This window comes from Lithobates pipiens, unplaced genomic scaffold (genome assembly GCF_037356315.1).
Source record: "Lithobates pipiens isolate NorthernLeopardFrog02 unplaced genomic scaffold, aLitPip1_a1.2 Scaffold_10, whole genome shotgun sequence".
Taxonomy (NCBI): Eukaryota; Metazoa; Chordata; class Amphibia; order Anura; family Ranidae; genus Lithobates; species Lithobates pipiens.
Genome location: NW_027507686.1, coordinates 31,765,927 through 31,783,854, shown reverse-complemented (window position 1 = coordinate 31,783,854; position 17,928 = coordinate 31,765,927). Strand labels below are relative to the sequence as shown.

At 45.1% G+C, this 17,928-nt stretch overlaps 1 protein-coding gene across 3 annotated transcripts in view; it reads left to right on the top strand.

Annotated features, from left to right (window-relative positions):
• Positions 1-17,928, top strand: part of CDH16 (cadherin 16) — a 124,742-nt gene that overhangs the window by 39,479 nt on the left and 67,335 nt on the right. For 2 of the 3 annotated variants that reach the window (XM_077453382.1, XM_077453383.1), the window contains exons 7-11: positions 726-922; positions 7,306-7,431; positions 9,907-10,057; positions 12,369-12,590; positions 12,820-12,896. In XM_077453382.1, the coding sequence (XP_077309508.1) occupies positions 726-922; positions 7,306-7,431; positions 9,907-10,057; positions 12,369-12,590; positions 12,820-12,896 (773 nt within the window). The remainder of the gene's footprint in view (positions 1-725; positions 923-7,305; positions 7,432-9,906; positions 10,058-12,368; positions 12,591-12,819; positions 12,897-17,928) is intronic. The other variant, XM_077453384.1, reaches the window with a different exon arrangement.

The window sequence follows — 17,928 nt, the reverse complement described above, 5'->3', positions numbered from 1 at the left end:
GATGTCTTATTGGTGGTCATGTAGAGAGATGTCTTATTAATGGTCAATAGCAGGGATGTCTTATTAATGTTATGGTCACGTAGAGAAATATCTTGTTGATGGTCATGTAGAGAGATGTCTTATTGATAGTTATATAGAGATATGTTATGTTGATTGTTATGTGTCTTATTGATGGACATGTAGAGAGATGTCTTACTGACGATATGTAGATAGATGTATTTTTGATGGCCATGTAGAGAGATGTCCTATTGATGGTCATGTAGAGAGATGTCTTACTGATGGTTATTTAGAAAGATGTCTTATTGATGGTTATATAAAGAGATGTCTTATTGATGGTCATGTCGAGAGATGTCTTATTGATGGTCATGTCGAGAGATGTCTTATTGATGGTCATATAGAGAGATGTCTTATTGATGGTCATGTAGAGCAGTGGTCATCAACCCTGTCCTCAGGGCCCACTAACAGGCCAGGTTTTATGTATTACCTTGGGGAGATCCATACCAGAATACGGCAATCACTGAGCAGCAAATTATATCACCTGTCATGTATCTCAGTTATCTTGCAAACCTGGCCTGTTGGTGGGCCCTGAGGACAGGGTTGATGACCACTGATGTAGAGAGATGTCTTATTGATGGTCATATAGAGGGATGTCTTATTGATGGTCATGTAGAGAGATGTCTTATTGATTTTTATCACATTTGTATTTCCTTTCTTTTTTCCTTCAGGTGTCACCTACCTCTCTCGGAGTGATGTCAGCCATTTTCGGCTTAAGGTTCAGGTGAAGGATCTGGGCGGTCGTCCTTTCGCGTTTGAGGATTCCAGTAATCTGGAAATTGTTGTGGCAGAAAACACCTGGAGCTCTCCTAACCCTGTCTCCATTCCTGAGAATCTGAGAGGAGATTACCCCTTCCTCATATCTCAAGTAAGTCAGATGATCCTCCAGGAGTTATTTGCTGTCACTGCCCTCCAGGAAAGGTTGTAGTCAGAAAGTTCATTAAAGTTATCTAACGATGAGATTTATAAGACCCATTGCTGAAAACACTTTAGTTGAGCTTTAAAGTCTGTGTTAGATTTTTATTGCTGTCTGTGTCTCCAATGGGGATTGTCACACTCATCTCTACTGGGATGCAGCACTGGGTCTCATCTCCAGTGTACAGCTACTATGTGGGGTCTCTGGTGGGTATGCAGCGTCTCCGGTGGCTATGCAGGGTTTCTGGTGGACTGTGGGGTAGGTGGTTCCACCTCCCCGCTAGTCTGCCCCAGTCCTACTTCCAACCCACCCCCGCTAGGAGAAGAGCTATAAATAGGAAGGAGAGAGAGATGGGGGACATGGAAAATGAGAGAAATGGAAGAAGGGGAAAGAGGTGTGGGGGGGGGGGGGTGAGAGATACAACCCCAGTGTTCCCACTCACTTCACACCCTGGACCCCACACTCAATACACCCCCGGTGCCCACGCTCACATTGTTGAGTTGGGTGATGTAGTTGGTCTATACAAGGTGCAGACCAGCCATCATGCATAACACCCAGAAAATCACCCCGGCGACATCCAGCATCATCGCTGCAGTGGGGGTCTGGGGCTGATCCGTTAATTGTTAAATTGTATCTCTTGTTACATGCATTTCCTATGCTCCTCCACTCCATCTAGTGGTCAAAATGTGGTATTTAAACTACTGACTACAATAAAAAGCATTCATTCAGAAGAGAAAATAACCTAAAGAACATTCATTACTGGCCAATTCACACAGACCCTTAAATGTTAAAGCATTGTGTAAAAAGGATGTTTGATCCTGTCTTCTCTGATCCTCTCCTTCTTTTACTGTCCCCAATTCATCTGTTGATAGAACAGAGCCCTAGGAGGCACTCTGCTAATGCTCAGTTTGGTGTGTATTGCGTGAGAGTTTTTTTTTTTGGGGGGAGGGTGCATATGATCAGCACAGGGTCTATCAGCACTGTCCAGACAGAGGGTTGGGGGTCATGCAGCCTCATAGGACAGTCAGAGGAGAATGAAAACTCCTCCTACAAGCTTTAACCAGGGCTCAGCCGGACACTGATAGAAGACACAAAACTGCTAACTGTGGACGCCCATACGGGGCGCAGGGGCGCCGCCCCCCTAATCCATGCACCCAGCCCCTAATCTACATGCAGGCGCTGGACGCATGGACTTCGATGATTTTTTTATTTATTTTTTTGAAGCACATAATTAGAGAACAAGGCTACAATTGGCTTCAAAAAGGGCGGGGCACAGATTTCTGCACCCAGAGCTCATCCAGTTGTGTGACATTAGCGAATTAATCTTCCTGTTTCTCCTCCCGGGCCAATCAGGAAGCGTGTCCTGAGACGCGATTGGCTGGGAGTCCTAAGACCTGATTGCCCGAGAGTCCCAGGCCCTGATTGGCCAGGACGAGAAGCGACCACCGGGACTTGGGAGGAGACACGGGTGGGAAGCCGCCAAAGCTGCAACCTGGATGGGGTAAGTGCGGGGCTGGTGGGGGGCCTGGCGGGCGACGGCCGAGCGAATCGGTGATCGATCAGTCGAGTGACAGGGGGTGGGGGGGGGAGCACCAATCTATCAATTGAGTGCCTGTGGTAGGGGGTTAGAGGGTGGTTGGCTGGCTGGGGGGGGGTGTGGCTGGCTGGGTGGGGGCCGTGGGCCACCCCCCCAAGAAAATTGAGCACCAGCCGCCACTGTATATACAACTGTATATACAGCTGATGAGAAAAGGTATTTAGCAGTTTATATTTGCCAAAATAATAGAATTTCCATGTTCTGTGTACTGTACGAGACCAGATATAGTGAATGCAGAGTCCTGGGTTTAGTAACACTTTGAGATCAATGACAGGTACAGCCACAGTTGACACTGACAGTTGCTACAGAGAGATATAACGTGGGGCCCATTTAGGTTATGCTGTGGGGCCCCAGGATTCGTAGGTTCCCCCCCCCCCCCCCGGTATGTAGGATCCTCCCTTGTTTGGCTTCTCTGGCTGTGTCGTCATTGATATCAAGTGAGAAGTTTATGATTTCGGGAATGTGCGGGGGAACCTCTTGGGCCACCGTGGTGGAAAATCTCCCAAATTTACCAAATTTGTTATTGTAAACTGTCACATATATATTTAATAAGGTCGTATAGATGAAGGAGTGCAGGGGCCCCGTGCGGGAAGCCGTGATCCCGGCTGTAAACACTGGAGAGAGAGATGGGACCTTGATAGATAACTTCATGGGAAACGAAACGACTTGTACAAGCGCTGAGTCTGCGCCTTCTCCTTCTTGGGACGTTCTCCCCCCCCCCTACGCGTGCCGCCCAACATCAGATAGGCCGTCGCTCGGCGCCGCCGCCAAGACAAAATAAGCCGTCTTTTGTCGGGGGGCTGTAGCTACGGCAACCATGGAAACAGCTGCGATTTGCTGGAAGTCCCGACTTATTACGAGATGTGTGTCTCTCACTACACTTCTTTAGAAATCATTAACAAAATCCCTTCTTAGTGAAGGTTGATTGGCCCGATATCACCGGGGGATCCCCATTATACAAAGTCTTTCTATTGGCTTCCAAAATGGAGGCGTGTTTAGGGTCAAGCTTCATTATCAAAACTAGGTACCCCCCCTAAAAAAAAAATGATAATGTGCTAGAGGAGGGGGGAGGAGGACATAAAGCAGAACGTCCCCTTTTGGTTTCTTTCGCACTGCTCTGTTGCAGAAATGTGAAAAAATGCATATGCGTTTATGCTGCATTTACACTGCGTTTTCTGGGTGGCTACTACCCAGCAACCGTAGACATGCGACTCAAAAAGCGCACCAAAAACACAATGCAGGTGCATTTTTCATGCATTTCTGATGCTTGGTGTGTTTACTATTCATTTCAACGGAGACCTGCATTTTTTGGTCTGGTTTTGAAAAGCGCACCAAAGATGCTGCATGCAGGACTTTTCAGAACGCACCGCACCCACAGTGCAGTGGTGTGAAGAGTCCCATAGGGTTTGAAGGGATTGCTTTTTTGTTGTGTTATTAGCACGGTACAAAAAGCAGCAAAAACGCATCGGTGTGAAAGGGTAAAGTTCTGCTGTAAAGTGGAATTCTGAAGAGAATTATAGTTGTTTCTAATTGTATGTCGATGTCGGGTGTGCGCCATGTCGGCACAATGGCCCACTTTATCTTCTAAGGCAGGAATATGCAATTAGCGGACCTCCAGCTGTTGCCGAACTACAAGTCCCATGAGGCATAGCAAGACTCTGACAGCCACAAACATGACACCCAGAAGAAGAGCATGATGGGACTTGTAGTTTTGCAACAGCTGGAGGTCCGCTAATTGCAGATCCCTGTCCTATGGTAATGCACGGCTTCCAGTATCTATGCATTTATGACAGTTAGCGTAAACCTGGTAAAGTTTCCCCTTAAAGTGGAACCAAACTCTCATGAACTATTTTTGATTTTTATGATGCTAGCATTAGTAAATAGATAGTAGGATATATTATATTTACTTGTTGTAAACCTTTTTTGTTTTTACAATTCTTCAGTTGCTTCCTGGTTTCTGGCCTAAGCCAAAATGTTGTCATACATCCCAAGAATCTTCATCTAAGGAGAGGAGGAGGGGCTTTCCCAGCTAAGCACATGCCCGCATGCCTGAGCTAAGGGCACATGGATTCCAGGAAGTAAATGCTACATCAGTGATGGCAAACCTTGGCACTCCAGATGTTTTGGAACTACAATTCCCATGATGCTCAGCTACACTGCAGAATGCATGAGCATCATGGGAAATGTAGTTCCAAAACATCTGGGGTGCCAAGGTTCGCCATCACTGTGCTACATGAATCATCTGCCCTTACTCAAGATGGCCACAGATAGAAATGCTGGGTGGGGGGGGGGGGGGGGGGGGGGGTTCAAAGTGATTTCTTAACTGAGTAAATCATGGAGACATGGATTGATGGGTCAGTTTGCTTTGAATATTAACCACTTCCCGACCGGCGCAAGACGATGTACATCGGCAGAATGGCACAGACAGGCATATGGGCGTACAGGTACGTCCCTTTAAATTTGCCACAGTGCCAGCGCGCCGCACGCGATGTGTCAAAAATGTCTGATGTGTCCGCCATAATGTCGCAGTCACAATAAAAAATGATCGCCACCATTACTAGTAAAAAAATAAATAAATTATTAATAAAAATGCATAAAACTATCCCCTATTTTGTAAAAGCTATAACTTTTGCGCAAACCAATCAATAATGGCTTATTGCGATTTTTTTTAACCAAAAATATGTAGAAAAATACGTATTGGCCTAAACTAAAAAAAAACTTTTTTTATACATTTTTGGGGGATATTTATTATAGTAAAAAATAATGCGTTTTTTTCAAAATTGTCGCTGTTTTTTTGTTTATAGTGCAAAAAATAAAAACCGCAGGGGTGATCAAATACCACCAAAAGAAAGCTCTATTTGTGGGAAAAAAAGAACGTTAATTTTGTTTGGGAGCCACGTCGCACGACCGCGCAATTGTCAGTTAAAGCGACGCAGTGCCGAATCGCAAAATGTGCTCTGGTCTTAAGCCAGCAAAATGGTCCGGTCTGAAAGTGGTTGAAAATTAAGTATATAGCATTTTCAGTTTGTGGTGCTCAGATATACACAATATTACCAAAAGTATTGGGACGCCTGACTTTACACACACATGGCATCCCAGTCTTATGCCCCGTACACACGATCAGACATCGATCGGACATTTCCGACAACAAAATCCATGTATTTTTTCAGACTGATGTTGGCTCAAACTTGTCTTGCATACACACGATCACACAAAGTTGGTCGGAAATTGCGAATACCAAGAACACGGTGACATACAACAGGTATGCTGAGCCGAGAAAAATTAAGTTCAATAGCCAGTGCGGCTCTTCTGCTTGATTCCGAGCATGCGTGGAACTTTATGCGTCGGAATTGTGTACACACGATTGGAAATTCTGACGACAGATTTTGTTGTCGGAAAATTTGAGATCCAGATTTCAAATTTTGTGTGACGGAAATTCCAATGGAAAATGTCTGATGGAGCCTACACACGGTAGGAATTTCCGACAAAAGGCTCCCATCCAACATTTTCCGTTGGAAAATCCAACCGTGTGTGGCATTAGTCCGTAGGGTTCAATATTGAGTTTATACCTTTGTAGCTATAACAGCTTCCACTCTTCTGGGAAGGCTGTCCACGAGGTTTAGGAGTGTGTCTATCAGAATGTTTAACCATTCTTCCAGAAACGCATTTGTGAGGTCAGGCGCTGATGTTGGACGAGAAGGCCTGGCTCACAGTCTCCGCTCTAATTCATCCCAAAGGTGTTCTATTGGGTTGAGGTCAGGACTCTGTGCAGGCCAAATCAAGATGAGTAGAAAATTCTGGACAGCCGCACTCCAAATGAAAGTTCTCGTGCCTTTATTAGAACATCAGGATCACACTGTACATGTCACAGCAAAGTAATACAGAACCAAAAACAGCTGACACGTTTCACACTAGACGTAGTGCTTACTCATAGCTCTGTGCAGGCCAGTCAAGTTCCTCCACCCCAAAATCACTCATCCATATATATATATATATATATATAATATATAATATATATATATATATATATATATATATATATATATATATATATAAAATTTCTGAAGCATTGGATGGAGCTTTATTGCGTGACGTCGCGCCGCCACATTGGATCTCGTGTGGCGGCCGCTGGTATGTTTCATATATATATATATATATATATGTATATATATATATATATATATATATATATATATATATATATATATATATATATATATGTATATATAACATACCAGCGGCCGCCACACGAGATCCAATGTGGCAGCGCGACGTCACGCAATAAAGCTCCATCCAATGCTTCAGAAAAAAAATTCTGCAGGCGAACGGCAAATGACATGATGGTAGAGCGTTGCACACAGCGATGGGGGTTTGGAGTCCAAATTTTAAATACAGGTCTCTGTCAACTGGGTTAACCCCAGCAGGTCCCCAGAGTAGTCTCAAAGGATATGAAAAGAATGAGAACACCACAGATCCAGTGTGAGTTCAGTAGATCTTTATTGCACATTATAAAAATTCGGCCATAAAAGCCAATGCGTTTCAGGGACTCAAAGCTCTCCTTCATCAGGGCTGAGTGACAAGATGACATAAAATAGTGTAATAAAAGAGATCTTAAAAAAAAAAATCGCAAAAAAGCATATTTTAAAATGTCTTAAAATACAGTTTTATATTTTAAGCCTACTTTTGCACTTCAAATATATATTGGTTCCGTATTATAACACATTGTGTACTGTCACAGGTGCTCTGGAACAGTACAGAGGTCCGTTATGAACTGTCAGGAGGATTTGTAGGAGATCTGTTCACCATTGATGAGAGTGGAAATATTTATGTCACCGAAGAACTCGACTGGGAGAGACAATCAGAGGTGAGACAATTTCTGTGTCTATCCATTAATAAATGCGAACAAGAGGGCCTGTGGCATTATTATTATTATTATTATTCAGGTTTTATATAGCGCCAACAGTTTGCGCAGCACTTTACAACATGAGTGCAGACATTACAGCTACATTACAATTTGGTACAAGAGGAATCAGAGGGCCCTGCTCGTTAGAGCTTACAATCTGTACATGTCCGTATGTGTGAATTCCTGACACCTCACAATGTGGAACAACGTTTAATTTTTTAGAAAGGCTCCATCTTATATCACTAAAAGGAAAGCAGACAAAGGCATTGTCAGTACTGTGATCTCTGTGAGATGTAATAAATACCTGGAAGGGGCACACTGGCACATTATTCAGCATGCTGCCACGTATCTGATGACAGGTCCACTTTAACTCATTCCTGCCGAGCATAGGCAGATGTGCGTACTTGGTTTTGGGGGGCTGGGGGGTTATACCCAGGGCTGTCTTAATGAGTGAGCACACCTGGGCACTGCCCATGGGCCCCAGCCACATGGGGGGGCCCCTGCACTGAACAATTTTGGGGCAGCTGGTCCTTGAGCCCACCCTGCCCCAAAATTAGGGGCCTGATGATGGCACTGAGAGTGATGGACACACAGGGGAGGCTGGCTGTGCTGTGCAGAACGATACCTATTATTTCATATCCAGCAGGGAGGGGCGGGGCAGGAGCGCCAGTGATGCTTTGACCCCACCCCATTCAGCTTGAATGCTCGGGACTCGAAGGCTGCAGGGTAGGAGCTGAAATGGGAGCTGCTGCTGAGTCGGCAGCACTGAGAGCCCGCCTGCGGAAGTAGTATTGTGGATGGTGTCATGGCGAGCCCAGCTGTCCAGCACTGTTTGCACCAAAAGGGCTCCGAATACCCAGAGGGATGCTCCCTCTTCTGTCCCTCCTTCTGCCTACTTTATTGGTATAGGTGAGTCCAGTGCTGGAGGCGGGCACATAGCCAAAAGTTTACTGAAAAAGGGGGTACTACATGGATGGAATAATGGTGCTAGGAGATATCAAGGGTGTATGGGGGGAAAACGATGCTGAGGGGGGAGCTGGGGTGTATAGGGGGTAGCAATTATTGGGGCAGCTTGGGTGGCTATAGTGCTAGAGGTATCAAGACTGTAGGGGTATCAGAGATGTAGTGGGGTCACAATACAAGGGGTATCTTATGGTATATGGTAACAGTGCTGAAGGGATATCTGGGGTGCAGAGGGATCAAAGTGCTGTGGGGATATCTGGGGTGTAGAGGGATCACGGTGCTGTGGGGATATCTGGGGTGTAGAGGGATCACAGTGCTGGAGGGATATCTGGGGTGCAGAGGGATCAAAGTGCTGTGGGGATTTCTGGGGTGTAGAGGGATCACAGTGCTGTGGGAATATCTGGGGTGTAGAGGGATCACAGTGCTGGAGGGATATCTGGGGTGTAGAGGGATCAGAGTTCTGTAGGGATATCTGGGGTGTAGAGGGATCAGAGTGCTGGAGGGATATCTGGGGGGTAGAGGGGTTAGACCAAAAAGATGTCGGTAAGGGACATTTCACAGACAGATGTAAAAAAAACACAGATTTTTACATACGGTCCCTGGTTTTACTGAGGCTGGCAACCCTGATGGGGCCCCCTAGTGGCCTGGGGCCCTCGGGCAGTGCCCGAGTGGCCAAATGGTCAGTCCGCCCCTGCCTGTCAGCACCTTTTACTGTCACAAGGGATCTTTACATTCCTTGTGACAGCAATAAAAGTGATCCAATTTTTTGTTTTTTTAAAACACAATTTAATAATATAAAAATAAATAAGAAAAAAAGATTTCAAACAGCCCCCGTCACCGCGAGCTCGCGCAGCAAAGTAAAAAACGCATACGGAAGTCGCGCATCCGCATATGTAAACGGTGTTCAAATCACACATGTGAGGTATCGGTGCGATCGCCAGAGCGAGAGCAATAATTAAAAGTAAAGCGTCGCCTATGGAGATTTTTAGGTACCAAAGTTTGTCGCCATTCCATGAGTGCGTGCAATTATAAAGCATGACATGTTTGGTATCTCTTTACTCGGCGTCATCTTTCACATTATACCAAAAAATTGGGATAACTATACTGTTTTGTTTTTTTTTAATTTATGAAAGTGTCCCTTTTCCCAAAAAACTGCGTTAAAACACCGCTGCAAAAATACCGCGTGACATAAAATATTGCAACAATCGCCATTTTATTCTCTAAATTCTCTGCTAATATATATATATATATATATATATATATATATATATATATAATGTTTGGGGGTTCTAAGTAATTTTCGAGCAAAAAAATAGGGATTTTAACTTGTAAACACCAAATGTCAGAAATAGGCTTAGTCATGAAAGGGTTAAATGAACCTGCATTCGGCCCATACTGTGAAACTAGAAAAGCTGCATTGTGTGTAAATGCTTCTCGTTGGATCTGATTTCTGAGTCTGTATTTTCTCTCCAGTACCAGATCATGGTGTCGGCGCTGAACAATGAGGGCGCCCTCTACAGTGAACCCTTAAACATAACAGTCACTGTGACTGATGAGAATGACAATGCACCGGTATTTAAGCAAGACACCTACGTTGTAGAAATTACAGAGGCCACAAGGAAAGGTTGGTACCACGGAGCAGAGGGCCACCTTTTATGTACAGCACCTTAGCAATTAGTGATGTGTTTCTTGCTGCGCTGAGGTTCTGGGCACAATCTCTAAATGCATGAAGTATTTATGTTCTTAATATGTTTGTGCCGGTTTAGCTAATAGAAACGGAAAAGGATTTGGGTCCCTGAGAACTACAGAGGGCCCTGGCCCTGGTATCTGAGCAAGGTAATAGAGGTGGAGTGATTGTATTCTGATTGAACTGGGATGTGTGTGACTGTGGTGGGGGCAACAGATGCGTTTGGTGAGTCTGTAGGCGGTATCCCTGCCCTACTCGCCAATCATATAAATTAGTAAACTAGGATCAAACATTTTTCTGAAAAACAGTTCTTCTGAAGAAGCCCCATTTTGTATGGCGAAACATGTAGAGACTAATCAACTTTGCAAATATCTTTATGGACTTTGTAATGTCTTCTTTGAAACTATTTAATTTATGTATTTATATGTTTTAAAATCTATTAAAATTTAAATTTTTTCATATTTTCTTTGTTTTCGCGCTTAAAAAGTCCCATTGAAACTTTCTGAATTTATTCTATAGGATTAAACATGTTTATGTGGCAGCCTGTAGGTAGATCGGGCTCTGCCTTCACCCCTGATGCTCTTATATTATTATATATATATTATTATTATTATAATACAAGATTTATATAGAGTCAGCAGTTTGCACAGCGCTTTTCAATATAAGAGGGTAAGGAGGGCCCTGCTCCTGGGAGCTTACAGTCTAATAAGAAGGGGCAGGGGGTTAATAACTGTGAGGGATAAACAGATGGGAGAGATAAAAGATCCAGTTTTTAGCTGAAGGTAGGTCAGACTTCTCTGAAGAGATGAATAGGAGATAGCTAGACAGATTGGGGTAGAGAGTTCCAGAGGATGGGAGATGCTCTGGAGAAGTCCTGGAGATGAGCATAGGAGGAGGAGACTAGAGAGTAGGAGGTCATAGGGGGAGCGGAGAGGACAGTTTGGGTGATATTTGGAGACAAGATTGGTGATGTAGCACGGAGCAGAGTTGTAAAGAGTTATATGTCTGTCCTTGGTAGACATTGGGTGAGGTAGCACTGGACTTAAAGGGTAAGCTGTGTTGGCTTGGTTCAAGGAAGGTCCTTGGGGGCCCTCAAATGTAGAGAAGTTATGGAGGAGGAGAGAACTCCAGAAATCAAAGGTCTTTGAACTCGGAACAGTCATTACAAAAGTTAACCTGTGTTTATTAGTATATAGCAGTGTAAAATACAGCTAACGCATTCTGGGGGTTTAAGGCCCCCTCCCCCCTTCTTCAAGGCCTGATGTGGACATATTAATACCAAGTCAGATTAGTAAATCAGTTGGATGGCTTCAGAAATTGGTGTGTTCTTAGCAAGGGCATAATTTTCTCCAAAGCTGACAAGATTCGCATTAGATGTATTAATCATGTCTATAAACCAATAAACACAAGTTTATTTTGTAAGGACTTAAATTTTCTGATATTTTATTTCCCATACCCCTCCCCCTCCTCCATAATTTATCATATATCTGTAACTTCAGGGCAGAAACATCTCAGTGTATGCAGATCAGTACTGGGGGTGACTCCTGGAGAACAGAAGTTTGGAGGTCCAAAATATTTTAATATCGATATTTGTTCACAAAAATACATAATCGAATAGTCATCTCATTTGATAAATCTACATGGATAGAAGTACTCGATCAACCAAAGACTCCAAAAACATGCATTGGCTTCTGTCCAAAATTGGCCCTAGTATATGAATGGGGACCTTGGATTGTGGGCTCCTTGAGGGTAGGGACTGATGTGAGTGTGCAATGTACAGGGATAGGGACAATTGTAGACACTCACTCAGGTTGAACTGGATAGACTGGTGTCTTTATTCAAACTTACTAACTATGTAATTATGTAACCAATCAGTGATTTGGAAAACCCTGATGATTGTGCCACCCTTGCGTCCTCCTATCATCCTTAAGCCCTGAAGAAGGGGGAGATCTTTGAAACGCGTTGGTTGACCTACGTTGTATTTTTGTGAAGAAATATCAATGTTAAATTATTTTGGACTCTCAGACCTTTAGTTTGAGGCTCACGTGAATCTTCTAATCTGGGTCCCCTGTTTTGGGGACACCCTGCTTTTGCTGAGAGCAGCCTTACCAGAGTCTTTGTGCTTAATCACAATCTGTTTGATCCATTGGTGATTTGAATCAGAGGTCTTGTTTCTGCTTTTCCCAGTGTTGGTGATTGCACACTCACATAGCTATATATTCCTCTTACTTTTTAATATGCTCCTCAGGTTCTCTGCTCCTGGAACTGAAGGCTGAGGATGCAGATGACCCCTCTACTAGGAATGCAGAGATTGAATATAACATTGAGAGCCAGGAGCCCCAGCTGCCCAAGAGTGGCCTCTTCCATATCGGAAAGAGAAGTGGGCAGCTGACCTTACTGGACGACGGTCTGAAGCCAAACCGATATACCTTGATAGTTTCTGCCACTGACTGGACTGAGGAACTGGGAGGTAAGTGGCCTCTATTGACCCCAAAGCCGGCTGTGCCTTGGGGGTAGGTGGCCTGTAGGAGCTGTAGAGAGGCTGGGAGTCACCAAAACATGAGTCAAAGGAAACTGCCTTCACTGACCTCCTTCTGAAAATACCAGTTGCCTGGCTGTCTTTGGCCAGTGTCATGGTACAATTACATCTCTGATGGCTCAGTGACATTGCTGATATACATTATATATTTCTCTTCCAGGGCTCAGAGGAAGCTGCACAGTTGTAATCGATGTGAAGGACGTGAATGACAATCCGCCGGTCTTCATTCTCGATCAGGTAAATAATTTACTCTTTTTGGGAGGATTCCCTTTACTACTTTCATTTATTATAACACTCAGGCTTTTTTTCTCAGGGAATAGGGGTAGGAACTCTGACCTTCTCCCTTTGTTTCTGCTCCCTACCCACCCCTGAGCACCGTTCCTTGGTTCCACCCAGGGGCGGACTGACAACTCATGGGGCCCCTGGGCAATAGGAGATTATGGGGCCCCCAGGCAATCAGAGATTATGGGGCCACACAGTATACACACACACACACACATACACAGTATACAATCACACAGTATACACATACATGTACACACAATATACACAGACATGTTTCTATTGGCTGAGAAGGTACCGGAGAGGTGGGGCAGCTATAATCTCTGGATTTTTAGACCAAAAGGATGTCAGTAAGGGACATTTCAGAGACAGATGTAAAAAAAACACAGATTTTTACATACTGTCCCTGGTTTTACTGAGGCTGGCAACCCTGATGGGGCCCCCTAGTGGCCCGGGGCCCTCGGGCAGTGCCCGAATGGCCGAATGGTCAGTCCGCCCCTGATTCCACCTCCTACTGACCTCTCAGTGCTGCCCATTTTAAAGAATACAGAACCAAGTATCATTTTTGCTACTAAGTAATTTGTTAATGATAACAAAGAAAGACAGTAAAATAGATCCCCTGCAGTGAGCAACAATCGATCCTACCCCAGCAACAGTAGACCCTCACCCTAGCAAAAATAGAGCCCCGGCAGCAACAACAGATGTCCCAGCAGACTGCATCAATAGACCCTCCTGAAGGCAGCAACAATAGACCTCTCCCTCAACAGTAGATTCCCCCAAAAACATAAGACCCCCTCCACTAACAACAATAGATCTACCCAGCAACAATAGACCTCCACGCAAAAATAGATCCCCACCAGTGACAATAGATCCCCCAGAAGCAAGCATCAATAGACCTTCCAGCACACCCCAGCACTCCTTGCCATTACATACATTCATTGCTGGAGGTGCCGGAACTGCGCTCCACCACGTTCCTGCTGAAAAAAAGCCCTGCATAACACAATGCCAGAAACATATCCAACATTCTGCAGAGTAAGCTAGTTGTCCCTCAAAAGAAGACGGGTATATGGGGAGTGTCAGGGTCAGAGACAGAACAAGAGCGACCCCAAGAAAAATGCGTTCAGTAAAATGTTCCCCTTTAAAGCTGTGATATCAGTGATATGACTTTGGTTACCAACAAAACCATGTGATCAACAGGACAGTGCTAACATTGCGATCACTTGAATTTGTTTGTAAACAAAGTTGGGTTATTAGTATTATGGTTATTATTGACCCCTTTCACCCACTGACCCCTTAAGATTTCGTAGTGTCAGATGAATTTTATGGGCTTTTCAAATCAAATGACCACTGTGATAGGTTTCTACATTGATCACCTGATCAGGAGCCCACCCTACAGCCTCCTGATCATTATTGTGTGACAGCGTAGTCACAGTGCTGGGGGCTCGAGATTGAGCACGCTCCAAGCAAAACTAGCAATGCCAGCCAAATGGATATACGTGACAAGACTAAATAAGGATCACCTCCTGCTTCCACATATATGCGTTCATCCAGCAGGAAGGGTTTAAGAGTACCTAGACCCAAGAACAGAAATGTAATATATTGCATTTTACAAGTCCTTATTTTCACCTGGTGATCCTGCCAGTGACACACTTCCTGTCTTATTCATATTCTATAATATGGGCCAGGGGTTCTAAGCTTTAGTGAAACCAGGGCCATTTAAATTCTTCCAAAACCATCCATGTCCTAACAGTAAAAAATAAAGTTGATATTCACATAATAAATCTATAGGAATGCAAAATATGTATTGAAATGATAAAAGATTCAGGATGGGACTGGGTGTCACTGGGTGGGGACGGGCATTCTGAAGGCAGTTTGGGACTCTGCAGATGACTTGGTGTCCCTGTATGGGTGTTCTAGAGGGAGCTGAGGGCCACTGTGGGGGGGGGGGGGGGTCTGGAGGGGGCTTTGGGTCTTCCCAGGAGGCTGGGGTTCTCCAGGGGCAGACTGGAGTGCACTACAGGGCCCAGTGGGAGCTGTGAGACACTGTTGGAGGTCGAGAGCGCTATGTAGGGCTTGGGGCACTGAAGAGAGCTGGGGGTGCTGTAAGAGCTCTCATGGCTTAGGGGCACTGTTGGAGGTTGAGTAACACAGTGGACCATTATGAGAAGTGGGTGGCACTATGGGAGCTGAAAGGCAATGTGGGAGGTTGACGGAATTATGGGGGCTGAGGACTCTCACGAGGTCTGGGGGCACTATGGTAGGTTGAGAGGCACAGTGGACCACTTTTGGAGATTGGGTGGCACTATGGGAGTTGGAAGGCACTATGGAAGTTTGGGGAAATTATGGGGGCTGAGGGCTCTCAGGGGATTGGGGGGGCACTATGGGAGATTGAGGGCCAGGATGGACTACTATTGGAGGTTGGGTGGCACTAAGGGAGCTAGGAGGTACTGTGGGTGGTTGAGGGGTACAGTGAACCCCTTTTAGAGGTTGGGTGGCACTATGGTAGTTGGAAGGTACTGTGGGAGGCTGAGGGGCATGGTGGACCACCATTGGAGATTATGTGGCACTGTGGGAGGTTGGAGAATCTGCAGGTGGCTGGAGGCCTTGGCCCGGTAATTGAGAACCTCTGATGTACGTACAGTAGATACAGTAATTGCTGATTAATACTGAACTGAACATGTTTCTGAATGACTTAAGTTCATCACCCATTATAGTCTACAGTGGGTTTTAGGTGTCAAAGTCATGGTGGCGTCATACTTGCAGACAAGTGGTACTTGAGCAAAGGAACACAATGTTTCCAAGATCCAAACAAAAGGCCTCTTCATTGAGATTGGTTTTATTGATTAGTGCCGGGAGAATATATTGTGTGAAAAGCTCTCCCACTGCTCTGATAATCACTTTGTAAATACTCATCTGATGTGTATGGGTGAATCATGTCCTAAGGGAAGATGAATGTGCAGTATATTCCACCCTCAGACTGAGATTAGGTTTGTATAGGGAAGATATATGAACATTACTTGCGTCGTGTGGGGTAAATCTTCCAGAGCGGTGTGTCAGTAAATACTTGAGAAGATGGACAGTGGAGTTCTCCAGGCAGTGATGAAGCAGGGAGACAAGGGAACAAAAGGAAGCGCCACCTAAGTGCAATAAATTTAGTTTGGTTTAATGACACAACAGGTAATGCACTTACAGGAAGGAGATTAAAAACCGGCTCATCTTTGTGCTGGTGGCACGTGGTGCAGTACGGTCTGGTCCCTAGTCCATCCTATTCCACAGGAAGGCAGTGATGGGAGACGAGGTGTTCAGTCCTTTTCCTGCGGCCTCCAGGAAGTCTGCTAAGGACTGAACACCTTGTCTCCCATCACTGGATTCCTGTGGAATTGGATGGACTAGGGACCAGACCGGACTGCACCACGTGCCACCAGCACAAAGATGAGCCTGTTTTTAATCTCCTTCCTGTAAGTGCATTACCTGTTGGAGGTTGAGTAACACAGTGGACCATTATGAGAGGTGGGTGGCACTATGGGAGCTGAAAGGCAATGTGGGAGGTTGACGGAATTATGGGGGCTGAGGACTCTCACGAGGTCTGGGGGCACTATGGTAGGTTGAGAGGCACAGTGGACCACTTTTGGAGGTTGGGTGGCACTATGGGAGTTGGAAGGCACTATGGAAGTTTGGGGAAATTATGGGGGCTGAGGGCTCTCAGGGGATTGGGGGGGCACTATGGGAGATTGAGGGCCAGGATGGACTACTATTGGAGGTTGGGTGGCACTAAGGGAGCTAGGAGGTACTGTGGTTGGTTGAGGGGTACAGTGAACCCCTTTTAGAGGTTGGGTGGCACTATGGTAGTTGGAAGGTACTGTGGGAGGTTGAGGGGCATGGTGGACCACCATTGGAGATTAAGTGGCACTGTGGGAGGTTGGAGAATCTGCAGGTGGCTGGAGGCCTTGGCCCGGTAATTGAGAACCTCTGATGTACATACAGTAGATACAGTAATTGCTGATTAATACTGAACTGAACATGTTTCTGAATGACTTAAGTTCATCACCCATTACAGTCTTCAGTGGGTTTTAGGTGTCAAAGTCATGGTGGCGTCATACTTGCAGACGAGTGGTACTTGAGCAAAGGAACACAATGTTTCCAAGATCCAAACAAAAGGCCTCTTCATTGAGATTGGTTTTATTGATTAGTGCCGGGAGAATATATTGTGTGAAAAGCTCTCCCACTGCTCTGATAATCACTTTGTAAATACTCATCTGATGTGTATGGGTGAATCATGTCCTAAGGGAAGATGAATTTGCCGTATATTCCACCCTCAGACTGAGATTAGGTTTGTATAGGGAAGATATATGAACATTACTTGCGTCGTGTGGGGTAAATCTTCCAGAGCGGTGTGTCAGTAAATACTTGAGAAGATGGACAGTGGAGTTCTCCAGGCAGTGATGAAGCAGGGAGACAAGTGAACAAAAGGAAGCGCCACCTAAGTGCAATAAATTTAGTTTGGTTTAATGACACAACAGGTAATGCACTTACAGGAAGGAGATTAAAAACAGGCTCATCTTTGTGCTGGTGGCACGTGGTGCAGTCCGGTCTGGTCCCTAGTCCATCCTATTCCACAGGAAGGCAGTGATGGAAGACGAGTTATTCAGTCCTTTTCCTGCGGCCTCCAGGAAGTCTGCTAAGGACTGAACACCTCGTCTCCCATCACTGCCTTCCTGTGGAATTGGATGGACTAGGGACCAGACCGGACTGCACCACGTGCCACCAGCACAAAGATGAGCCTGTTTTTAATCTCCTTCCTGTAAGTGCATTACCTGTTGTGTCATTAAATCAAACAAAATTTATTGCACTTAGGTGGCGCTTCCTTTTGTTCCCTTGTCTTCCTAAAGCCTCATACACACGATAGGACTTTGTACAAACTTTCCCTTGGATTTTTGTACAAAGGGCGTTGGCCGTGAACTTGTATTGCATACACACAGCAGCACTT